Source organism: Elgaria multicarinata, chromosome 3, assembly GCF_023053635.1.
Source record: "Elgaria multicarinata webbii isolate HBS135686 ecotype San Diego chromosome 3, rElgMul1.1.pri, whole genome shotgun sequence".
Taxonomy (NCBI): domain Eukaryota; kingdom Metazoa; phylum Chordata; class Lepidosauria; order Squamata; family Anguidae; genus Elgaria; species Elgaria multicarinata.
Genome location: NC_086173.1, coordinates 34,244,833 through 34,271,379, shown reverse-complemented (window position 1 = coordinate 34,271,379; position 26,547 = coordinate 34,244,833). Strand labels below are relative to the sequence as shown.

Here is a 26,547-nt window from a genome sequence, read left to right as displayed (position 1 = left end):
GTCATTGTTTGGGCTGGATGGTCCATTATGCACAGAACAGGACTTTGTGTTCTGTTTGTGTTCTGTTCAGGCCCTTCTCAAGCATAATGAGCTGAGAGCAGAACCCTTTCCCCCTTCGTCTTGTGCCAGACATGTTTAAAATACACTCATCTGTTCAGTCTTGGGGTAGCCATTTTTCTTTATAAGGGGTAGGAAACCCCTCCAGATGATGTTGGTCCACAGCTCCCATCACCTCCTGTCCATTGTCCATGTGGCTGGGGCTGATGGGAACTGGAGCACAACAATATCTGGCTAGTCACAGGTGGGGTGGTCAAGTGTCCTCCTTTGCAGAGAATTGTCCTCTATTTGAAGCTCTGCTAGAGGACAATCCTCTATTGGAAGGGTTGTCTGATTTTTTTTTTTTTATTATTATTATTATTATTATTATTATTATTATTATTATTACATTTGTATACCACCCCAAAGCTGAGGCTCTCTGGGCGGTTTACATAGGATAAAAACACTTAAAAACAATATACAAAAATTTAAAACCACAAAAACATACAAAAACAAACCCAGGCTAATAACATATTGCTCAATGCCTGGGAGAAGAGAAAAGTCTTGACCTGGTGCCAACTACGAGAACCCTAAGACAGAACCCTAAGAAAGGAGAACAGGGACTTAAAGTTGCCCAGCAAGAATCAACATCTGGACAGCACAATGAGCAGGCAGGAGCCCAGGCCACTGTCTTCCCATGGTGGTGAGATGTCTGGTTTTTTTCTATTGAAATTACATATATTGTTCTACTGAAATTGTATTATTTCTAAATGGGCATCTAGTCATCTATCACCTGCACATTTCATGCAAATGAGTATCCCCTTTTGAGGGGAGGCAGGTCCTCTTTTTTGGAGATGCAGAAGTGGCCACTATAGTCAGAGTTTCCCCATCCCTGCTCTATGCCATGGCACAAGAGCCCAGCTGGTTGGGGAGGAAGGAAGGGCCACTCTATAAGAGCCCAGCAGCCATATGTGGGGACCTTCAGAGACTGAAAGCATACCTGGAACACCCATGTCTGCCCTGTGATTCAGAGAGGCATCAGGGGATCCCAGATCAGCCTGTGGCCTCCATGTGTTTTCATTCAGTGAGGTTATACACCAGTGGTCCGTGGGTCAATTTTCAGCCCATGGTCTCCCCTGCAGGCGACACTCCTGCCACTGCTCCGCCAGAAGTGGCAAATAATTTGGGAGCAACCCACTACAGAGACTCAAAAGGGCCACACGTAGCATCAAAGAAAACTAAACTTGGCACCTTTGAGTTTTTGAAAAGCACCCTTTTTTTTGGCCCTGAACTGCTGAATTTCAGCAATGTGGGGGCTACACCAGGGGTCACATTCAAGGCCATGGAAAGGTACATTGACTACTCCTAGTATATATAGAACTAATGAAGGCAGGGCTGCTCCTGCCAATGGTGAAACTTTTGCCTTGGTGCTATCCCTTAAGGGCCAAAGCTATTTCTTGGATAATGATTCAAACAATGCTAGCCTTCAAAACTCTTTAAATTTGTAATTTGGAGGAACAATGCAAGGGACATACGCAGATCTGCCCATAAAAAGAAAGGGTTAAAAGTGAACTCTCAAGTGTTCCAGCTTTTAAAATGGTGTCACAACTCCAGACAAATACAGTTACATCAAAAAAACATGTACATGAACAAATTTCAGTGTGTTTGTCTAGAATTATGAGGCAACATGAGAAGCCAACTCTAGGCAACCATGTTAAAATGTGTTTGTGAACACAGCTTTGTGAGATATTAATAAAACTGGCCACATACATGCATCAGGATCCAGAGGAAAGAGTGCCGTTACAATGGGGCAGCAGGACTTCCCAACCTGCTGCTTTCTGCTATAGCTCCTAGCACCCCACACTCTTCCAAGCCACTCCTGAGGGTTGGGGGGAACCCTCTGGAAATGCATTAGGGTGTGTGGGGCTAGGACCTGGGGATGATAATCCAGAAGACCACCCTGGTGCCTGAGCAGAAGTGTGTTCTGCTCATGTAAGGGGCTCTAGGGGTGCCAACTGAAGCACAAAATGCTGGAATCTAAATTATCTATAATACTAGAATACTGTGTGTCTGTGTGTCTGTCATTGCCATAGAACCAAGACCATGAAAGCTAGAGACCTGAAACTAGGCATGCATACTAAGGGAACCCTAGAGGCGTGCACCTTGAGATATTTGGTTTTAAAACACACACACACACACACACACTAATTTTAATTTGCCATTTTGTCCATGTGAATTAAGACTGCAATACATCTTTGCCCACTGGGCCAGACTTCCCTATCCAGCACATAGGTTTGCAGTCCATACAGTTGGAAGTGAGGGACAGAGTTTTAGCTCTGTTCCCTCTGCTGCTGCTGTGGGATGGCCTCCACTCAGAGAAATGGCATTGACAGACCCCTCCCTAAGTGGCCTACAAGGGTACACATGGCAGGGGCCCTTCCTAGGGGTGCCAGCAGGTATGGCTTCATTCAGATGGATTGGGCACAATGCCCCCAACTCTGAAAGCAGTCATCTTTGTTTGCAGCCTTCACTGTATCAAGGTAAGGCCTATTTCCACCCAAGCGAAGCTGGCTCCATTTGCTAAGAGTACTATTCTATGTTTAGAAAACATTGGCCCCATTCAGAAGACACCTTAAACCATGGCTTTAACCATGGTGGTTAAGCCAGAAAGCCATGCTGTGTTCAGAAGACACCTTAAACCACAGTTTTAACCATAGTGAATAAAGCAAAAAGCCTTATTTACTATGGTTAAAGCCATGGTTTAAGGTGTCTTCTGAACACAGCATGGCTTCATTAGTAAAATGAAGAAAGGAAGGAGGGGGGAATTCTAAAGAAGGGAAATAAAGGCAGTTTGGGTAATTATTGACTTTTGCCACAGGTGGCCAAACAGTAAAGGAAGGCCTTTATTTCATTGCTAAAAAAAGCAAGCGACTCCGGCTGTAGTTATAGCCCTTACTAGTGGTATCACAACCACTCGCCTTTAAAAAGAAATACTCTTCCATTTTCTTTAGAATTGTAAAGCCGTCTCAACAGCATCTTGTGCAGTTAGAAAAAAATGGTGCAGTTTCTGTGCCCCAGGCAAGCAAAGATCCCAGGCTAGGAGGAATGCAGATTCCCCAGCAAATGGGAAGGAAGCTGAGTCTAGAAATGTGCAACCTTCTTGTCGAAACCTGAGGAAACACAGCTACCATCTAGCAGAAGAGCATTTTGCCTGCAGGTCAAACACAAAGAAAAAAGCAATTAAGGTTGCATTACCAAGTCTTGTAAAAGCTAGAAACAACCTCCTAGGTTGCCAAATAACAGCTTGCAATGAGGCAGGAGTCATTAGATCTGCTCGGCTTTCGCTGTGGGTTTATTATACCTTCAACCAAAGGAGGCAATTCCACAACTTCCTGGCAACAACCTGTTCCATTGGCCAACTGCTGTGTGCCGTTCCTTTTTTTATTAATATTTTATTCCTTTCGCAGCAAATACATCAAAGTCCAGCATATTCAAAAACAAAACAGAGCTAATGAAAAGGACTATAGCATCTACAAATGACGCATCACGAACAGGATTACTTTACCTCCAAGTTTCCTTATCTTTGTAAATATTAGGTGTGGGAGAAGTCACCTATAGGATGGGCATTATTCCAATACAAAGCATTCCAACAAATGAGACCACATCTTATCAAGCTGAATTGGTCACATGTCTTAAATGCAACAGGCTAATGTACAGAGTTCTTCCATTTTGAACATCCAAAATATTAGCCCTCCACTATACCAGTGCTAGCTTCTTAGTCATTAGATAACATGGTGATGTTATCAGTATTCCAAAGAGTTATAGCAAGAGTCTCGAACCTCTTTCAGCCCAAGGACTGAATTCTATTCCAGAGATGAACTTGGGAGCACAATCCAATGGTGGGCGGCACCAAAGACAAAAAAGGGTGTGGCCAAGAATACTGGCCTATTTTAGCTTAAAGCTCTTAATCAGGAACTAAGCCTTAGCAGAGGTATTTCAACCTTTCAGAATGATTGCTATTTGGGGGAAAGAAAATAGGGCTGGGGGAAGGGGTGTGACTACCTGGGGAATCCCAAAGGCCAGAATGGGACCCAGGTAGGCCAGGTTTGATCCCTGGAACTGAGATGCTGCAGCCCCGTATCACAGGAAATACGGTGGCTCATGCCATCTCATCTACAGCAACATCCCATGTTCGGAAGGCTGGATCCTCCTACTATGCTCCCTAGTACAAAATATTGTCTTTACATGCCTGGTGCTGAACCAATGGAACAGGCTCCAGAATGGCTGAAACACCGGTGTGATGCTGCATAGCTGGCACTAGACTCACCCCCATCATGTCGTACCACTCTACTCAATTCTGTTCCCTAAAATAGCTTTGCTGGAAACAAAGCCTTATGAAGAGAGACTGAAAGAACTGGGCATGTTTAGCCTGGAGAAGAGAAGATTGAGGGGAGACATGATAGCACTCTTCAAATACTTGAAAGGTTGTCATACAGAGGAGGGTCAGGATCTCTTCTCAATCATCCCAGAGTGCAGGAAATGGGAGTAATGGGCTCAAGTTACAGGAAGCCAGATTCCGGCTGAACACCAGGAATAACTACCTGACTGTTAGAGCAGTACGACAATGGAACCAGTTACCTAGGGAGATTGTGGGCTCTCCCACACTAGAGGCATTCAAGAGGCAGCTGGACAACCATCTGTCAGGGATGCTTTAAGGTGGATTCCTGCATTGAGCAGGGGGTTGGACTCGATGGCCTTGTAGGCCCCTTCCAACTCTACTATTCTATGATTCTATGATGGTTGTTAGTGTACAACACAGCAGACTCCACTGCTTAGGTTGTTTTGCTGGTGCTGTAGAAGATATGCCCAGTCCAAAACATCAAAATTGAAAATAAGGCAACTAGAGGCTCAGTCAATACATATGGCTCGTCATGTGATAAAACTGTCCCTGGACTGTATTGCTTCAGACTGCTGGTAGGGGCTCTTACATCTTTAAATGTTCTCCTAAAGGGGGAAGATGTCCATGTGTATAGCAAGCAGGATCTCAAGAAGAAGGATACTAAGACTAGCCTAAAATGTAGTTTTCTATGTGCCTAGAGGGTGTGGGGTGGAGTAGAGTTTGCATTATGTTGGGGGCACACTGCTCCTCCTGCAAATGGGAGTGGCTAAACGCACCAGGGACTCTCTGTCCATAGTTTGTGCAGTGCAACATTTGAATCAGGAGTTCTGGAAAAACAAATTCTGCCTTATGACTCTGGCTAGTAAGGAGAGCAGTAAATTCTGGGATTCCTGGTTCAAATATCATGCTAAACAAATCACAGACGGAATGTGAGTGGTTTGTCTGGCTGGCAGGAGGAGTAAAGTGAGAGTGACTGAGCAGCGTGCACCAGCAGGTTTGCTCATTCCCAGCAATGCAAACTCCTCCCCTACCCCTTTCACACGCACATAGAAAAGTAACACATATAGAAAACTAAGCACATTAAGCTAGGCTGGAATCCTTCTTGAAGTGTTATCTGTACGCATTTTTAATCATTACATGTAAACTAGGCCATAGAGATCGCTGAGGGGGAGAGTGAGGTCAGATCTACACCAAGCAGGATATTGCACTATGAAAGCGGTATGAAAGCAGTATACAAGAGGCAGGAGCCACACCAAGCAGGATATACCACTATGGTACTGTATGTGTCAATGGGCCCCAACAGTTGTCAGTGCACTCCAATACTGCTACAAAGCAGTAGTGTGGCTCCTGCCTCTTATGTACTGCTTTCATAGTGCAATATCCTGCTTGGTGTAGATCTGGCCTGAGTGTAGTATTCGATCATGCGTCCCCCACCCCAAACCTGGCCAACGAACTTCAGAATTGGGTTAAGAAGGTAAGCAATTTGGATCTCATAACTTCCATCCTGGTAAAAATTAAGCATGCTTGGGTTCTGTAAGATGCTGCTCATTAAAAAGAGGGCTGTGTAGTTTATTGGTGGATATTTTTGCTCACTCCTACACCTGCAGCAATGGGCCCCACTTTATATGTTGACATTTCCCAGAACAATTAAAGTGTGTTGGATTTACAAGGTAACCTAACTTGCAATCCCATCTTTCCCCAAAACAGAAATCCTGGTAATTCTGCTTGTCTACTCATTAATTATACAGATTGTACAATCTTTCTTGAGAACGTCATAGCATTGCTGATACCTGGATGTTTGAAATCTGATCTATGTGGGCAGATGCTCAACTCCCACAGATATTATTTATGAGGTTCAGGGCACGAGGATCCTTCAATTAGGACTTGAGTTTCCACTCCAGTGGATATTGTACAAACCCACTGGCCAAGGTCCAGAAAACAAGTAAGGCTCCAGTAAACCCAGCAGACTATTTTATTTACAGGTGAAGCCAGTTTTGACACACCCAGAGTTTATTCATATGAAAGGAGGTTAACTATCATGCAGCCATCTTGGCTGCCTACCTAAAGGCTGTATTCCTTATATTTGCAACTGTATAAAACAGTCTAGAGCCTGGGATATGGAAACTGTAAACAAAAGGCCTATTCAGACTACACACGGTTAGGCCACTAACCTTTTTGCAGCAAATGGTTAGTGAGCATGTTTAAACCGTGGTTATGTAGCTACCATGGTTAGGAATGGTTTGCATAACACGCTAAGCCATAATGTTTAGCTCAGAAGCGTCATGATTTAGTGTGAACAGGGTCACTGTCATTTCAGGAGACAATTCCCTAAATCAGTCAAAGGCAACTTGCAGCCTTCCAGATATTCTGGCCTACAACTCCCACCATCCTTCACCATAGGCTATACTAGCTAGGCCTGATGGGAGTTGTAGCCCAAAACTTCTGGAAAGCCGCAAGTTGCCCACCACTGATTTAAGTGCTCACCTGACAGTACTTCATGGCAAGAAATCCATGGAGGCAAGTTACCGTGATGACAGAGGGAGGATGGAGCACTCTGTTCCTCCTCTGTGACCAGCAGAGTCCAAGCGGGCTGTCAGAGAAGGGAAGCCACCTCCCCTCTCCACATACTTAGAAAATTATTTATTTATTTAAAACATTTGTATCTCGTCCTATATCATTAAGATCTCAGGGCAGCGTACAGATAAAAGCATACACTATAAAACAATAAATATCCACAGCTAAAAACAAATTAAAACAATATATAATTTAATTCAATTTAAAAGCAGTAAAAACAATTAAAACAGTTAAATGCAACTCTCCATCCCACCTCTGCTAGCCCCCATCACATTAGTAGGAATCTTTGCAAGCCAGAATACCTCTGAGGGCTTACTGACAAGGCTGGTATAATTGTACATTATTTCAAGGAAGCCAAGCTATAGCGCTAGACCCATGTGTCATCAAGGAAAAGCACATTCGAGTGTTTACGGGTGAAAGCAGCACATAGATTACAACAGGTGACATCCCCCCCCACAAACCTTTCCACTCTATGTATACTCGTGGAGGGTGGTAGCCAATTGTAGCTTCCCGCAAGAAACCCTTGTTTGCCATTGTAATATGCTATCGTCTTTAAGGTTACCCAGAAGATTTCCAAGGCAAGTAAAAAAACAAATGTAATGCCTGTCTCTAGAGTAAAGGGGGAAGGGCATGGAATGGACTGAGGAGAGAGCAAAACATCAGTTGAAGAGAGGGGCTGAAGAGAAAGAGGGAGCTGAAAAGAGAGGAGGCAGAAGGAGTGAGTTGAAGGAGAAAAGGGAAGGAAAGAGAAATCGGCAGCATCATGAGGAAAAGGAGACAGTCTGCAGTTTAGTGAAGAGTGCACCTCCACACAGAAGACAAGCAACCAGGCAACTAAAGAACTGGGATAGATAAACAACTGTTGTTGGACCAGTAAACCTAACACTGTGCTTCGAAAAGAATTGCGGCTTAAAACTGCAAAAGGAACTTGCAATCAAATTAAAAGAAATGAACAATAAAATCACGGTCCATGAAAGGAGCAAGAATACCTTACAATGGGCTAAAAACACTGACAAAGAGCACCTGCCAGTAACCAGATGAACAAGGAGCTTCACTGTGAGAGGCAATACTGCAGAGAAGACCCTATCTTTATTGACAACACCCCTCACTTGGTGGACGTTTCTGGAAAAGAGCCTCTGAAGTATTTACTCGAGTGCTTTCACATTATTTCTGACAGATGTAAACTTTTGTGCAGGGACTCTGTAGTGGAGCGAATCAACTGCCACCTCATGTGTTCCATCACAGAAGAACACTGCCTCGTGGCAAAACAAACCCTACAGAACTAGAACTCTAACCTTTCATGGGAAACCTGGAAAATATTGAGTCATCCCATGGTCGGGGCATTTTGGCTTCTTGACTTGCTGGAATCTCTCCAGGTCAGGTGAATTCTAGCCTGGAACGTTCCATTGGCAACACAAGACCAAAAATCTATCTAAAATTCTTTCTAGGTCAGCTTTAAGGGTGGATCCTTCTCAAGGCAGTAGACTTTCCTCCATCAGGTTGCCTCGCTCTGCTCCATTCCTGTCTTTCCGAGGCCTTGCTTTGCTACAGAACTTCAGACTCTGTTTTCATTTACCCAGCCACAGAACTTGCCTTCTCGCTTAATGGAATAAGTATAGAATCATACTGCCTGCCTCCAGTTTCCCAACTTTGACTCTTTCACAGAGCCAAGATATAAAAACCTTGGAATAGAGCAGGAGAAAGGAGGTTTTCTAATTGTTCTTGCTGCCTATATTCTTCGCTATGAAGACAGAAGCTATTTCCAGGAGGTTAGTGATGTTAACAAGCACCATGGCTCACATAACAGAAAAATACACAGAGTCTTCCTCCCCTAAACATCTCACAATGGAGAAACCTTAAGCTATATTTACACGAAAAAAATTCTCAGATAAAAGGCACCTAGGCCTGTTATGTTAGCTTCTCTGATTGACTGGAAGGAGCGACTCAGCACCCAGGGAAGGTAAATAGAAAGAAAGTAAACTTTATCCAATGGCTGCCTGCCAAACGGAAGCAGGAACGGGTTCTGCTATACAAACAGGTATACTAAGGTACTAACCAAATATATAATAGTAACTCTGAGTCACTGAGAAGGAGAGGGTGAGGCGTGGAAGAAGTGTAATTGGAACCTTTTAGATGCACCCCCAAAACAGTGTTACAACAGAGCAATCTAACATACACTTGACCGGAGTTAGTCGCTTATCAACCTAACTTGTCTGCTCAGCTATCTTTATAATGGTCTTGCTCAACAGGATACCGGAAGCAAAACAAAATATGCAATGAGCAATTGCGGTCATGCATGCGTGGCAATCAACATAGACGAGTGCTTGTATGTAAGTGGCAGATGCTGAAAACTATAGAATACAACCCAACCTTCCTACTGTCCCAGAGAACTAACAGACATATCTGTCTGTTCCTGTACTCGGAGCACCTTGTGTGTCACACAGCTGAAGGACTGAGCAGTAACAAATTCCGGAAATTTGTCACAGAGTCTAACCTTATACATTCTTATATTACTTCCTTGATTATCAAAAGCATCTGTTTTCTGTTCCTCAACAGATGCCAAGAAAGTATAGGAGCTTTGGTTCCCACTAGGTCATATAGTCCAGCCTTCCCCAACCTAGTGCCCTCCAGATCTTTTAGACTTCAACTCCCATCTGCCCCAGGCAGCAGACAGTGGTCAGGAATCTTGGGAGTTGTAATCCAAAACATCTGGAGGACACCAGGTTGGGGAAGGCTGATGCAGACTGTCCATTCAGCTGAGATGTAAGCTCCAGTCCACAAAAGCATGTGCCACAATGAAGATGTTAGTCTTTAAGGTCCCACAAAACTCTTTTGTGAGAACATATTTGACACACACACAAACTGATCCATTGGACTCCATTGATGGGTGGTCTGGCAGCGGAGTGGACTTGCAGCACCCATCCAGCTGTTCACACTCACTGCTTGGAATTCCAGCCACCACTGAGGAGAAAAAACTATGAAGAGTGTATGTCCATATTTCTCCCAAGATACAAAATCTCGGTGGACCACTGTCAACTTTCACAGATGCTAAATCAGGTATTATGTATTTGCCACTTCAACAGACTACGTTAAAATGGCCCTGCTGGCTAGGGATGATGGGAGTTGTAGTCCAATTCTTTTGGAAGGCACCAAGTTGGGGGAGGCTGACTCAGGCGGTGGATGGATGTGAAGCGCGATGCTATTTTCTCAGCGTGGCAGAAAACGCCTCTCCGCTGCAACGAAGAAATAATGCAGCCAAAGGCTGGTCAGCGAACACCAAAATAGCATGATATGCTAGAGAGGAACCCAGCCCAGAATGTTTGCCTGAAAAACTTGACATGCTTTGAGAAAGTGTATGAATCAAATGGGAAAATAAAAATGAAAGGAAATATATTCATTCAGAACCAGATTTTATCCGTTGATTAATCAACATGGTTCTTTAATTTCTAGGGAAAAGGATCCAAATCCTCAGCAACACCAAAACCTGGGGGAGGGAACTCAGTTTTGTATGGCGTCACTCACAACAGAATACTGCCAGTCACTTGTTTGTCCCCATCATTTCCTAACTTATGGTAACAATACTTTTTCAAAACAAAATACCACAAATTCCCAACAGCTGCATAATAGACAATGACCAATGAGGAAACTCTTCATACCATTAAAGAACTGTCAAGTCACTTTTGCCACTACCTATGGATTTGGCATTTTTTAGAAAACAAAACAAATGGAGTCACATATTTCTGTCTGTGATTATAGTTACGTAGGTTTAAACCAACGGGTCGGCTCACACGGCACCAAAATGTCCAACCTATATCATCATGTGACAGCACTGGCCTAGATAAGAACTTGAGCAGGAATGATAGGGCACACCCATAAGAACTGTTATGCTGGGCTAAGACAATGCTCCATCTATGCTGGGCATTCTTCTTCAGGCCAAGAGTTCATAACCGACACCTGAAAGTAAGAGTCGTGTTCTATGATTTGTCCTCTATGTGTGTCTGCTGACATGCCAGAGGACCTTTTCTTTTGCTGCCCCTCAGCTGTGGAATGACCTGCCGGTTGAAATGCACCTGCTAACTTAGGACGTGTCTAGACCTAGGGACCGGAGGGGGAAGATCTCACGATATGGTGATCGCGACATCCTCCTCCCCAGTCTACATGTGGCGCACGACGTCCTGGGAGGAAAAGGACATCACGCCCGCCATTTTGGGGTTGTTTTTTTTGAAGGTGTGCACACAAGCACTCAAGCAAAAAGAGGTGTTTTTTTTTTTCAAAAAAACCCTCCCCCTCTCCCAACGGGCATGGAGGAGTTGCCCAGTTCCCGGCTCCTCACGGTTACTCACAAGGAGTCAGGACAAAACCGGGGCAGCAGCCCACACCTCCCGTGGTCTCGGGATCATCCTGAGACCGCAGGAAAAGTCAGGATAAAAGTGGTGCCTGTTATCCCGGGGAAAGGGAGGGATCACCCCTTCCTGCCCCCAGGATCCCCTGTGCATCATGTGGACGCACAGGGATGATCCTGGGGCTATCCCCGGGATATCGCCCCATCTAGACATGCCCCAGGATATCGCCCTATCTAGACATGCCCTGAATGTCTTTAAGAAGGTATTGAAGCCTCTATTATTCTGGAAGGCCTTCCCTTTTTAGAATTTTATTGCTGACCGTTATATATTGCTGTTTTATTGATTATTTTATCTTGTTTAAATTGTTTTTAACTCTGTATGCTGCCTAGAGTATTTTGTATACAAGTGGGATATAAATTGAATAAATAATAGTCTTAATAATAATAATAACAACTACTATTACAACAACAAGCACACAAGGCTTGCAACTACTGATGCACCTATTCTTCCTAACATTTAGCTAATTTCTATTTATTTCTTTATTTTATTTGTACCCAGCCTTTCTACCAAAAAAATGACATGCGAAGCGGCTCATGGAAACTATTAAAATTGATTAAAACAACAAAATGATACATTAAAATACAAACAAAACAAAACAATTACGGAAAAAATATGAAAAACAGCACCCAACCCAACAGACCCTCTTACAGGCTGAATGCCTTCTTAAATAAAGCAGCCTTTGTGCCTGCTGGTAGAAGGACAGCAGAGAGGAAGCAAACCCAGCCTCTCTTGGGAGGGAGATCCAGAACCTGGGAGCAGCCACCTCTCTCGTGTCACCACCGAACGCACCCCTGGACGCAGCGATCTCAAAAGAAGGGCCTCTCCATAAACGGTGCGCTATTTACCACAGCATCCTCGATGCTATGTCACACGCTGGATGGGCACAAGTTAACTTCCTACAATATAATGAAGTTTGTCCAGTAGCTCATCTTGAAACTGTTGCCTATCTGTTTCAGTAGATCACCTTCAATTCTTGTATTCTGAAAGCAAGTCCTGGTTCTTTAATTCAATCTTTCTGTGCCACCAGTTTTATAGGTCTCTTTTGGGTCTCCTCTCTATTCTCCCATTATAGAAGTTAACAGAGGGCTCTTTCGGTTCATCCTTTCCACTACATCCAACACTCAATGACTGGACATCTGTTCATGCAACGGGATTTGTTCTCCTCCTCCTTACATTCCCTGCAACTAGTCCAGAAGATCCCGCCCCCCAAAAGAAACCCCTTCAGAACAGACTGGAGGGGTGCACAGGGGATAGGTTCCACCAGCGATTTCCATCCAGTTGGCAGGTGTCCAGCATACAACCCTTTTTTGCTATAATAATAATAATAATAATAATAATAATAATAATAATAATAATAATAATAATATTTATTTGTTACCTGCCTCTCCTTCTGGATCAAGGCGGGGCACAACACAAATGCAAACACCATAAAATACATATAACTAATTAAAACATTTAAAATTAATACATTATTAAAAGCAGCACATTATTAAAAAGGCATTATTTATTGCACCCTAAGATATTAATCCATGGTCTGCCCCCTTACTTGTTTTAGTTGCCCTTCTCTTATCCTCCTATTTTCTTTCTGAGATGGGGCCACCCGAATGGCACACAATTCCATACGATGGCATTTATGATGCCTATCTTTAATTTTAATCCCCATCTAATTAAGCTTCTGTCTCAACTTGTTCCTTCAATACAGGACTGCACATAGGATTATAGCTAGAAGAAGATCGTGACCTGATTTGGAAACTCCTTTTTTTTCCCATTTCACTTGAACATCCAACCAGATAAAAAGATCTACGTAAATCTAAAACATGCATCTAGCATTTTAACACTGGTTGATCTAAATAAAAGACAGTATGCATGCCTGGCTGGGGAATGCTGGGAGTTGTAGGACTTTTTTTCTGCATAGGATTGCACCCTAAGATATTAATCCATGGTTCCTAATATTGCATTTCTCCCCCCACCCCACTCCTTTTTGCCACCTTGAGTTTGGTGAGGAGACACAATAGAAATACATTTATAATTCCTTAATTTCCCCCCGCCCTGCCATATCACAGACCAAATGCTTTAGGAAGCTTTCTACTATGATCTCAAGATCTCTCCTAGCTATGTACATCTGATTCAAAGCCATCAATGTTTGTGCGTGGTTAAGAATATTTGTCTCAATGGACTTTACTTTGCACTTACTAATATTGAATCACACCTTGGCATGCCATGGCATTACAGCACGCTCTAAAGTGGAAGACTATGCAGGAAAAGGTCCTTTGGCACAGCAATAACAATACCTTGCATATGACATCACTCTGCCCCTTCCTAGCTAGTCATTATCTTCAATGCTTAATTTGAAAAGAGAGGGGGGCAAGCAATTTTCTGAGTAAGATTTTAAGCGCTATATTACAGGAAGGCTGTGATGATGCTACAGCAGTAAGGAATGGGCAGTGTGCACATGGTTGAGAGGACCTCCCTCTTCAAGAGATGTGTAATATTGGAGATTCAGGATCTGAATAAGCTTCCAGAACCCAACACTGCCATGCCCAGGTTTTAATGATGCATTGCTTACTCCTTAAAAGGGATGGTGACCCTATTATGGCTGTTGGCAGTGTCCAACTGGGAAACTGGAAGAGGACCAAATGCTTTTGCCACCTGATGTCACACAGCACATGGTTAAACTATGGAACTTCTTTCCCACCTGGCTCTGATCCAGAGAAATCCTATGTAAGCCCTTCAGTACTAGCAATGCTATGCGGACTCTTGTATAAGGACTGAGAGTGCTGTACTTACAGACAGGGTAAGACGAATTTCGACGTGATTGCAGTTTTTGGAAAGCCTTTTTCGTAATGCTCTGATTGCGTCCTTAGGTCTGCAGTTATAAGAAATAAAACCAGAGAACAATAATGATTTAACATGTCATTTACTCAGAGATATGGGATCTGATGGCCTGCTGTGTTCATTTTTTTGCTGAAATCCAGTAGAGGAAACTCAAAATAAGATTGGAATCATGCATTATATTTTAGTACTAGCAAGATGACCATAGACTCATAGAATAGTAGAGTTTGAAGGGGCCTACAAGGCCATCGAGTCCAACCCTCTGCTCATTGCAGGAATCTACCTTAAAGCATCCCTGACAGATGGTTGTCCAGCTGCCTCTTGAATGCCTCTAGTGTGGGAGAGGCTACGACCATCCTAGGTAATTGGTTCCATTGTCGTACTGCTCTAACAGTGAGGAAGATTTTCTGATGTCCAGCTGGAATCTGGTTTCCTGTAACTTGAGCCCTGTAACTTTATGATGGGTGGGCTGTGTGCAGAGGTTTTGTACATGGCATACTGGAAGGAGTGCATAGCTGGGTGTGCAGCATCCCTATTAGTGAAGAGTGGCAGGTCACTAATAGTCGGGTGGCGGACAATGTTTGCTCTCATCTCAGTGCAGTGCCCAAGTACAATATGTTACTTCCCTGGAGGACCACACAGGATTGGGGAACCTATGTGGCCATCCAGATGTTGTTGGACTCCAATTCCCATCAACTGCAGACAATACAGCTAACTAGCCAAGATGGTGGGAACTGTAGTCCAACAACATCTTGGGGGCGGAGAGCACAGATTTCCACTTCTACCCTACAGGCATGAAAGTAACCGTCACATTTATATGGGAGAAACTAGAAGGGTGTATCCATCTTCCTCTCCCATGTGACCTCCAGTGTTCCCAACTTTTGAGAATCCAGCCTTTCCCATCTGATATCCCCAACCTCTAATCTGCATAACTAACAATCCTAGGTTTTGTCTCTTAGTCATTTTAGAGTGTGACAGCATGGCTGGAAATGGTGAAATAGGTATATCATCATTTGCTTATTTGCCTAATACAAATAATATAAGACAGCAGCAGGTCATGCTTTTTTTCGTTTTGTGATTTTGCAACTGCTAAGTCTATTGTATGGTAGAATAAGAAGTTCACTGTTCCCTATGCAGCACTTCAATACATTGCATTTACAAGTAGATTCACAAGTATCAACACTCAGGGTGCAATCCTATGAGGATGGCCATACACCTCCAAACTCGGAGGCTTATGGATATCCAATGCAGAACAGGAGGAGCAGTGGAAGTGTTTTTTGCCTCTGAGCTCCCCCTGCTCCACTGGGAGGCCTGAGGATACAGCATAAGCCGGACTCCCCAGTCCCCTCGCCCCCCACCCACCAGCATGCCCCCTTTCTGTCCTCTCTGAGGTCCCCTTTGCGAGCTCAGAGAGGCAACCAGCATCGTTCTTTCAAGGGGGCAGGAGTTCGGATTCCTGGCTCCAAGGTCAGAGTGCCATCTCCAACCTCAAATCCAGAAACCGGAACTATCCTATCCCCCGCTCCCCGACTTTGTCTAGGGGCCATACAATTGCTCTCTTAGTATTTAAATATAACGTGGCAGAAGCAAAGTGTCAAAACAGACAGATTTTACTGTATCAACCTTTGCTTTCGTACTCACATCAAATGAAGTTGGTTTCAAAAAAGAAAAGGTATTGCCCTAAATTGTCGCTCCCATTCTCCGAGGCCAAATGCTGACAACACTTGATTACCGTAACAAAAATTCCCGGGTAAATTATGCAAGGCCAGGGGTGTTAACATCAGTATCCTGGCTCCCTTCCAGTCTAATTACAGGATGCTTCAAAACAATCTGGATAATTTTCCTCCATGCTAGCAGACAAACAAGTGCACTCCACCTCAGAAATGGTGGATGTTCCTCCAAGTACACTTTGCATCTATTTATGTAAAGGGTGTGGGAGAAACAAGGACAAATCTCTGTTCCTCGCTTTAAGAATTTTACCGTAAAAAGGAAGTGATACATGAATATATCAAAAACAAATTTACACAATTGGTGCCGTTTTCTGTTTTTGAAAAAAAGAATGTCGTGTTACAAGAGCAAAAGGAGTGGGTTGGCACTCTTACATGCCCCTCCATCTTATATGCAGTTTGTGGCCTTGGGGAAATCGTGTGGCAACTTAGAGCTCCATCAGACAAGCATTTTATTACACGCTCGTTGCTGGACACTCATGGATTTTTGCGGGTCCCTCTCACGACATTGTCTGCCTCCCGCCCCTTCTCACACTCCAGTAAGTCCGACTTAAGATGGAAGTTGCTGCTGTCTCCCGCTGTGTGCAGGAGAAGCAGCGGAATCAAAACAGCCGGCTAAACGGGCCACATGCACGTTGTTTACTTCATCTTTCAAAAGAGGAAGTAATGAGAGACAAACGTGTGGGCGGTTAAGCAAACAAGATTTTCCCTCATGTGATGCTCTTAGTCCAGCACTGTTTTCCCCAACCGTGGCTACCGAAATGCTTCCAGCAAGCCTATAAGCAGGACAATGGCATTCCGCTGTTGTCTGCCCTCATCGTTGGGTATGCAGAGGTATTATGGGTTGTACCCAAGATTAGTCTAACTTCAGTCCTATTCATCCGAATGGATCTACTCTAGGTAGGACTAACACTGGATTCAACCCAATGCCTCTGAAAATGGAGGTTCAATTTAACTTGCATGGCTCACGGGCAGACCTGGGATTCAGCAGGTGGCAGGAGCCTTAGGTATGTGGAGAAGAGGAAAGATGTAGTGGCAGCAAGGGATTTATAGCACCCTCACTTTCTGAGGCACCAGCTACCCCTGGTTACTACCTGCAGGTCAAGGAACGCTTAAAATAAGGAGTGCCCATCACAAGGGCTGAGGTTCCTCTAAGGCAGTGGTGGGGATTCCATTTCAGAGAAAAGTAGTGGATGGGGCTGAAGGCAAGGGGGCAGAGCTGAAAGAAGAGGGGGTGGGGGCAAAATAGAAAGAGTATCAGCATATTTAGGCTTAAAAGTCTTAGCACCAATAACTAAGCCTTAGAAGAGGCGTTTCAACCTTTTACAATTGAGGGGGGAATACAAAAACGCTATATTAAAAGAAAAACCAAACAATTAATGGCCAGGGGAAAGGGGGTCAGGAGGAAAGACGTGTGGCCATCTGAGGTAACTCTGGAGAACCAGGAGGGGTGGATTTGTCCCCCAGGCCTGAGGTTCCCCACCCATGTCCTAAGCCTAGGGGAAAGCTTTCACTTTACAATGCAATTCAAACCAGCATGTTCTGATGCTGCAGGTGACTCGTCCCTCAGCGGTTGGTATCTTTGTTACCCATCCGAGTTAAACATTAGGATTAAAGAACATGTAAACTGACAATCATTTTAGTGTTCGCTGACCAGCCTTTGGCTACATCATTTCTTCGCTGCAGCACAGAGGCATTTTCTGCCACACTGAGAAAACAGCATCACACTTCACATCCATCCACCGCCTGAGTCAACTTGGTGCCTTCCAGAAGAAGTGGACTACAACTCCCATCATCCCTAGCCAGCAGGGCCATTTTAACGTAGTCCGTTGAAGTGGCAAATACATAAAATGTGATTTTTAGCATCTGTGAAAGTTGACTGTGGTCCGCTGAGATTTCGTATCTTGGGAGAAGATACGGACATACGCTCGCCATAGTTTTTTCTCCTCAGTGGTGGCTGGAATTCCAAGCAGTGAGTGTGAACAGCTGGATGGGTGCTGCAAGTCCACTCCGCTGCCAGACCACCCATCAATGGAGTCCAATGGATCAGTTTGTGTGTGTGTCAAATATGTTCTCACAACAGAGTTTTGTGGGACCTTAAAGACTAACATCTTTATTGTGGCACATGCTTTTGTGGACTGGAGCTTACATCTCAGCTGAATGGACAGTCTGCATCAGCCTTCCCCAACCTGGTGTCCTCCAGATGTTTTGGATTACAACTCCCAAGATTCCTGACCACTGTCTGCTGCCTGGGGCAGATGGGAGTTGAAGTCTAAAAGATCTGGAGGGCACTAGGTTGGGGAAGGCTGGACTATATGACCTAGTGGGAACCAAAGCTCCTATACTTTCTTGGCATCTGTTGAGGAACAGAAAACAGATGCTTTTGATAATCAAGGAAGTAATATAAGAATGTATAAGGTTAGACTCTGTGACAAATTTCTGGAATTTATGTTACTGCTCAGTCCTTCAGCTATGTGACACACAAGGTGCTCCGAGTACAGGAACAGACAGATATGTCTGTTAGTTCTCTGGGACAGTAGGAAGGTTGGGTTGTATTCTATAGTTTTACAGCATCTGCCACTTAGATACAAGCACTTGTCTATGTTGATTGCCACGCATGCATGACCGCAATTGCTCATTGCATATTCTGTTTTGCTTCCGGTATCTTGTTGAGCAAGACCATTATAAAGATAGCTGAGCAGACAAGTTAGGTTGATAAGCGACCAAGTGTATGTTAGATTGCCCTTGAAGAAGGACACTTTCCTCGAGATGCCCTGCAATTCCTGCATCACAGGCATTCTTGAAGTACTGCTGGCATCAATTGAGTGTTGGCCTGGGTTCAAATCCTCATGCGGCCACAATGTTCACTGGATAATCCTCCAACCACCACCACCACCGCTCTTTTCTCAGACTAATTTACCTCACAGAGTTGTTGTGAGGATGAAGTGCTGCCCTGAGCCACTGGATGCAGCTTCCCAATGCATGTACATGCAAAATGGTTGCCAACTTTTAAACCAGACTTTGCAGCTGTGTCTTTAACAGGAATGAGCAACCAAAGCTTTTCCCAACACAAGGATAACTGGTATCAAACACAATATAATAAATGTATTATATTGTGTTTGGTGTTGTTCCCCGCCTCGATCCAGAGGGAGAGGTGGGAAATAAATAAATAAATTCTTATTATTAGTAGTAGTAGTAGCAGTAGCAGTAGTAGTAGTAGTACCATTTACTATTTGCTGTTGATCAAGCTACAGGGACTGGCTGAAAGTTGGCAACTCGAACATTATTATTATTATTATTATTATTATTATTATTATTATTTATATAGCACCATCAATGTACATGGTGCACTGCACTGGAACATGCACTGGAAAAGACGAATTGCCCACCATGCAAGGTAGGAACAACTACTTATTGAAACTGGACAAGAGCAGAATTCCCCACAGTCATGACATAAAGTTTCCTTGATGATCGAACTGTAAAATTACGTGTACAAAGAGAGCAAACCTAGGATATGTCAAAACATTTACATAGATAAAAAATCTTCGTCTTAACTCAAACAAAGTCAAACTTTTAACACTGGAGGCCAGCTTATCTTATCTGGAAAAGGGTGCGCCATGGAAAGCAACATGGAAATGTTCACCAGCTTACCCTTCCTCAACGGTGTTGATAACGTCACAGATGTGCATGAACTGGCCCCACTCCTCTGTCTGCAGTGCTCCATAAGTAGCTCTTTCTGCAATGAAAAAGATGTCAGTTAAAAGATCCTGATGAAAATGCACCCATGTTTTAGTATTTTAACTTTTGTATACTCGTTTTTATCCCAATTTTAGAATTTCTGTAAACCGCCCAGAGAGCTCTAGCTACGGGGGCGGTACGTACATGTAATAAACAAATAAATAAATGTAACTCAAGGCAAATGAGGAATAAACCTCTGGACATTCCAAATGGCTGAGAGATGAGGAGTTTTGATTTAAGAAGGCATTTCCCCAAATTGACCAGAGACTTTTAAAGGAAACTTTCTTTCCTTAGGAGGGGAGAGAAAGAGACAGACAGACTAGGTGAGCATCTGTCAGGCAAGGTTTATTATTATTATTATTTATTTATATAGCACCATCAATTATGCCTAGGAAATTCAGCTGATTGCAGAAGGTTGAACTGGATGGACTTTCAACAGCAAGGCAGGGTTTTTTAAAAGCAAATTTTCCAACTGCACAAATGCCCTGTGAGACACCCCATGCCAAACACATTATTTCCCTTTCACAATTGGACAGATTATCAACAATACCAGTAGCACTTTAAACTTCTCTCACACAAGCCTTGGGAGGCAGACCAGTCCTGGCCTACAGACAACCTCCCAACCTGAAGCACATGCTAACCAGCAATAGTACACAGGACTTAGACAGAGGGACCGGACCATGCAATAGACCCAAGTGCCAACTCTGCCCCCACATCTATTCAGGCAACACTGTCACAGGACCCAACAACATCAGTCACACCGTCAAGGGCTCTTTCACCTGCATCCTTATATAATTTGTTAGATGCCATCCCTAACTTTGTCTATTTTAAAGTTCTTAATAAACACATACACATAACACGTGTCTTATTTTTTCACCACTTTTTTCAACTGCACATGATCAGATTTCCAACCGCGCATTTTTCCCAACTGCACATTTTGTGCCCAACTGCACACTAAAAAAAAAACCTGCAGCAAGGGACTACTTGGGACTAGGGCAGAGGTCCCCCTTTCAGCCAGAGGGCTGAATTCCATTTTGGAGAAGCTTTCAGGGGTCACATTCCTGTGGTGGGTGGGGCCAAAGGCAAACAGGGAGGGGCCAACAATGCCAGCATATTTAAGCTTAAAGTTCTTACTTCCAACAATGGAGCCTAAGGAGAGGTATTTCAACCTTTTAGAAGGGGGGATTGCATAAAACCCAGGAAACAGTCAAACAATTGGTGGTTGAAGGGAAGGGGGTGGGGCCATCTGGAGAATGGCAGCCAGGGTTCTGGTAGATGATTTGCTCAGTTGTGAATGCGTCAGCCAAGGCATGTAATTTTCATCTTGCTAACATCCACCAGATCCGTTTCCTGACCCCCGAGACTGAGGGCTATCTTGCTCATGCCCTGGTTGTTTCCTGCCTGGATTATTGTAATAGCCTCCTGGTGGGTTTCCCTACCTCTTCGCTCCATCCTCTTACATGCTGTACATGTAACAGTGCAGAACAGGGCTGTGCATGCTGGATTAGATTTGCCCCGTTATTCCCATGTTTCCACTATTGCAGAACATTGCATTGGTTACCTGTCAGAGCAAGGACACATCTTATACTTTTTGCCTTGACTTTTAAGGCCCTATGCTCTTCTCTTCCCAGTTATTTGGGGGAGCTGGTTGTATGGCACGCTCCTCTTAGAAGAACGTGGTGGGCAGATTCTGGACTTCTGGTGGTTCCTTGGACTAAGGTGGCAAATTCTAGGCTCTGGGCATTTTCCCATCTCGTCCCATGATTGTGGAACTCTCTCCCTGTATACCTTTGTATGGAACCAGAATTGGACAGATTTAGACGAGGCCTGAAAACCTATTTGTTCGAGTCAGAGTCATAGGGTGTTGGTGTATGAAGCGAGGAATAATCAGTTTTTGAGTTTTAAATTGTTTGGATGTGAATTAAGTTTAATTTTTGATTAGCAGTTTATAATGTGTATTTAAAGATTTTTATTTCTGTTGCTGCGTTTTGTATGTTTTGGTTAGTTGGAATGATCTCTGGTATGGAGTACAACATAAATTTGTATTATTATTATTATTCCCCACCCCTGGACTATGGCTACCAATAGCAAAGGAAGACCAAGCTTCTCTCCCTTTACTAATAATTCTTTTGCGAAGAGGGATTTTATTTTATTTTATTTGGTGCTGCTTGTCCTGGCAGGGATGAGAAAAGCTGCAATTACTGACACCTGCTCTTTTGTAGAAATCTCTGCCTTCCCTTGCTTCTAGTCACTTGGGACAATGCAGCACTGGGAGGAGGCAGGGGGGACTGAAATAAACCACTGTCACTTAACCCCAGTGAGTTACTCCTTTGTGAGCCTTTAACCAATCTACATACTCACACAACTGATTAACTTTAAAGCAAGAGGATGCATTTCCCTCCACTGTTAATTCACCTGAGGCATATGGGTTAAACAGGGATTCTCACATACCTGCTTGTGTTATTTTGAACATAGAGGCAGGGGTGCAGGTTTTAGTCATTCCAAATTAATGAATAAGACAAACAGGAGAGGCCAGGAGGAACTGGCAAATGAGCCCTGACCTCCAACTTTCTAAACTGGACACCACTGTTTTAAAGTATCTTTTAAAAGCTAATCTAGATAGACAATCCCCATGCCCTTGGGTCTGTTCGATTGGGGAGCACCAAAGGAGGAGGAAGGGGTCCTAAGGAAAGGCATGCTTAGGACCCCTTTACTATTTTTATCTATTGTAAACCGCCCAGAGAGCTTCGGTTGTGGGGCAGTATATAAATGTAATAAATAAATAAATAAATAAATAATAACCACAGGGAACCAGCCATGTTCTCCAGCATCTGTTGCTCACATTAAGAGCAGCCCAAGCCAAAGCACCCCATAGTTTGGGCTGTGGGGGCTGAGAGATGTTGAAACCACACCCCCAAATGGGAGCAACGTAGGTGGCCCTTTTGTTCTGCTGGATCCGAAATTAGAACATGCAGGCAGGGAGACCTTCCGATCCTTGGCTGAAAATGCTCTGTAGTGACCTTTGACCTCAGCCTTTCACAACTTGCCCCCTCCAAATGGGTTAGACCGCAATACCCACAATTCCCAGCCAGCAGGTTCACAGAGATAAGGATGCCAGCTCCTCCGCCACAGCCCCCCAGGCAATGGCACTGAGAAAGCAACAGGCAAAAAGAAAGAAAGAAAGTGCAGCTGTTTAATTTCTGCTCACAAGACAGCTCTTTGAAACACAGGAAACTTCCTTGCAAGGAGCTGGTGGGAACGGTTGGCAGAGGAACCGAAAACAAATGACCGCTATTGGTTGAGAGCAAAATAGGCAGCCCCGAAAGGCACCCCCAGAACGGCAACAGTAGTTGGCACAGCTGAGAAACTTTTCCGTTACTTGCCTGGAGCGACTGAAAATGTCAACAGTTCGGCCAGGGTGTCCCCCAGAAGCTGCTTAAGTTTCCTGCAGGGTGCGAGGAAGAACCAAGAGAATCCCCCCCTGTGCAGATACACCGTGAAGGAGCATTGGTGCCATCAGGGCAAGGACTTTAGGGCATATGTCCAGGGCCCCACTCAAGGGGAGGGGGCTTACCCCATTTTGCAGTAATTCACAGTAGCATCTAAAGCGGTCATCAGAATGACCAACGTGCTCCCGATGACCCCAGTCAGCTCACACTGAGCGACAGCCGCGCTCCAGGGGTCCCGAGACGGCTCTTTCCCAGCCAAACCTGGAAATCACAAGCCAGGATCGCACCTGGTGCATGCGAAGCGCGTGCTCTACCCCTTGAGCCACGGCCCCTCGCCGCCTCGAAGTTCTCCGCTCGGCTAAGCTCAGGGCAGGCACCGCTTACCTATCAGGTGGCCCAAGGCGGTGCCGAAGGGATCCTTCTGGCTCTTTCCAAAGGCCATGCTTACGCCCCAGCGCCTTCTTCCCCTCTGGGCAACGGCGTCGCCAAACTTCTCCGGCTTCGATCCCCGAGATGTCGAGCTGCGATCGCCAGCTTGCTCTTATGCTGCTGTTGTGAGAGCTGCTCAGGAGGAGGAGCCCAGCGGCTTCCAGGTGAGCGCCCCGTCGGGGATCACGTGGTGCCGCGCTGGGATCTAACAGACCGGTCGCGGCTTGGAAACGAAAGTGTGGCGGGGCCGCGGCGGCGGACAAAGAGCCTGGGAGAGGAGCCGCCGCCTCCCTGCACCCGGGATCCCCCAGGCTGAGCTTCCCTAGGCGGTGGATCCCAGGCGTCTCCTACAGCCTAGGGACGCCCCAAGCCCTGGGATGGCAGCAGCAGCCCGCCGTTAACCATGCAAGGGTGGGACTTCCTCTCTCGCGGTAAAAGCGAGGCTAGCCCGGGGGCGGGGGAAGCTTGGCTTCACTCAAGCCGGTTTACAGCCGTCCGATCCTAAATGCATTCACTCGGAAGTACGTTCCGGAAAACTCTGGGGCGTGGCGGGGCTGAGCTGCCCGGACAATTAGGATGCTTCGGATGGCAGCCAGAGTTCCGCAGACGTCTTCCAAGTAGGCTTGCTCTTGGGCTGCTGAGCTGCCATTTGAAACCAATATCGCTTGGACTTTAAAAGAGGGAAAGAGAAGCAGAGATCAACGGCGCCGCAATCGTGTTTCATTTATTTATTTATTTATTTTATTACACTTATATACCGTTCCCATAGCCAGGGCTCCCTGGGCGGTTTACAGAAATTTGCGTTTTCGAGGTGCAGCACGATATCCATACATGATCTCAGTAATCATGAAAGCAGCAAACACAACCGCTTTGAAATGTGGGAAGGAACAGAATGTGGCATTCGCTGGTATCCAATGTTAGTGTCATTGATTTCAGTAGGTCTACTCTAAGTAGGACTGGCATTGAATAAGCACAAAAGAGCCATGCATGCTGGCTAGACCAAGAGTCCATTTAGACTGGCATTCTGTTCATACAGTGGCCAGGCCAACCAGCTGTAGACCAGGAACCCACAAGTAGGACATGAATGCAAAAGCACCCTCCCACCCATGTACCCCAGCAACTGCTGAATATAGGCTTACTGCCTCTGATACTGGAGGTAGCACATGGCCATCAGGATTAATAGCCACTGATAGCCTTCTCCAGGAATTTATCTAACCCCCTTCTAAAGCCACCTAAATTGGTGGCCATCACTACAGTCTGTGGATACAACCTATAGGATGCAGAATTCAACAGGAATTGGTCCAGGTAATATATATGGCTGATGGGCATCCCGATAGGATTGTGCCCCAAATCCATATTTAGAAGACTTTCCAGGATGTGGTATCATGTTTTTGTCGCTCCTTGAAATTTATTTATTTATTTATTTATTTATTTAATTACATTTATATACCGCCCCACAGCCGAAGCTCTCTGGGCGGTTTACAACATTTAAAAATAGTAAACATTAAAAGTATACAATTTAAAACACACACACACACACACACACACACATAAAAACAGTATAAAAACAACAGTATCCATTTAAAAACAACAATTGTGGGGTCCATTAAAAACAAACTTAACGTTGTTAAATGCTGTTAAAATGCTGTTAAAAATGCCTGGGAGAAGAGAAAAGTCTTGACCTGGCGCCGAAAAGATAACAATGTTGGTGCCAGGCGAGCCTCATCGGGGAGATCATTCCACAGTCGGGGGGCCACCACTGAAAAGGCCCTCTCCCTTGTTGCCATCCTCCGAGCTTCCCTTGGAGTAGGCACTCGGAGGAGGACCTTAGATGTTGAGCGCAGTGTACGGGTAGGTTCATGTCGGGAGAGGCGTTCCATCAGGTATTGTGGTCCCAAGCCATGTAGGGCTTTATAGGTTAAGACCAGCACCTTGAATTGGGCTCGGAAGCATATAGGCAGCCAATGCAAGCGGGCCAGAATCGGTGTTACATGCTCAAACCTCCCTGTTCCAGCTATCAATCTGGCCGCCGCATTTTGCACAAGCTGCAGCTTCCGGACCGTCTTCAAAGGCAGCCCCATGTAGAGGGCATTGCAGTAATCTAATTTGGAAGTTACCAGAGTATGGACAACTGAAGCTAGGTTATCCCTGTCCAGATAGGGGCGTAGCTGGGCCACCAACCGAAGTTGGTAGAAAGCACTCCGTGCCACCGAGGCCACCTGAGCCTCAAGTGACAAAGATGGTTCTAGGAGAACCCCCAAGCTACGAACCTGCTCCTTCAGGGGGAGTGCAACCCCATCCAGAACCGGTTGAACACCCCCCATCCGATCAGAGGAACCACCCACCAGCAGCATCTCAGTCTTGTCTGGATTGAGCTTCAGTTTATTAGCCCTCATCCAGTCCATTGTCGCAGCCAAGCACCGGTTCAGCACATCCACAGCCACACCTGATGAGGATGAAAAGGAGCAGTAGAGCTGCGTGTCGTCAGCGTACTGATGACAGCGCACTCCAAAACTCCGGATGACCGCACCCAACGGTTTCATGTACATGTTAAACAGCATGGGGGACAAGACCGATCCCTGCGGAACTCCATACTGAAGAGTCCACGGGGCCGAGCAATGTCCCCCAAGCACCACCTTCTGGAGCCGTCCTGCTAAGTAGGAGCGGAACCACTGCAATGCAGTGCCCCCCACTCCCAACTCAGCCAGACGTTCCAGAAGGATACCATGGTCGATGGTATCGAAAGCCGCTGAGAGATCAAGGAGAATCAACAAAGTCACACTCCCCCTGTCCTTCTCCCGACATAGGTCATCATACAGGGCGACCAAGGCTGTTTCCGTGCCAAAGCCGGGCCTGAAACCCGACTGAAATGGATCCAGATAATCAGTGAAATGTGTAGCTCTGCTTACTTGAGTCACCTAGAACTGTTTTTCTAATGACTCTGCAAGGGAATCAAATTT

At 45.0% G+C, this 26,547-nt stretch overlaps 1 protein-coding gene across 1 annotated transcript in view; it reads right to left on the bottom strand.

Moving 5' to 3' along the window:
- TOM1L1 (target of myb1 like 1 membrane trafficking protein) overlaps positions 1–23,702 on the bottom strand; it is a 50,429-nt gene extending 26,727 nt beyond the window's left edge. Inside the window, exons 1-3 of the mRNA XM_063119901.1 lie at positions 23,543–23,702; positions 19,623–19,707; positions 14,200–14,278 (exon numbers count right to left, since the gene is read on the bottom strand). Coding sequence (XP_062975971.1) covers positions 14,200–14,278; positions 19,623–19,707; positions 23,543–23,600 — 222 coding nt within the window. The 5' untranslated portion in view covers positions 23,601–23,702. The remainder of the gene's footprint in view (positions 1–14,199; positions 14,279–19,622; positions 19,708–23,542) is intronic.
- Positions 23,703–26,547: the final 2,845 nt, after the last annotated feature.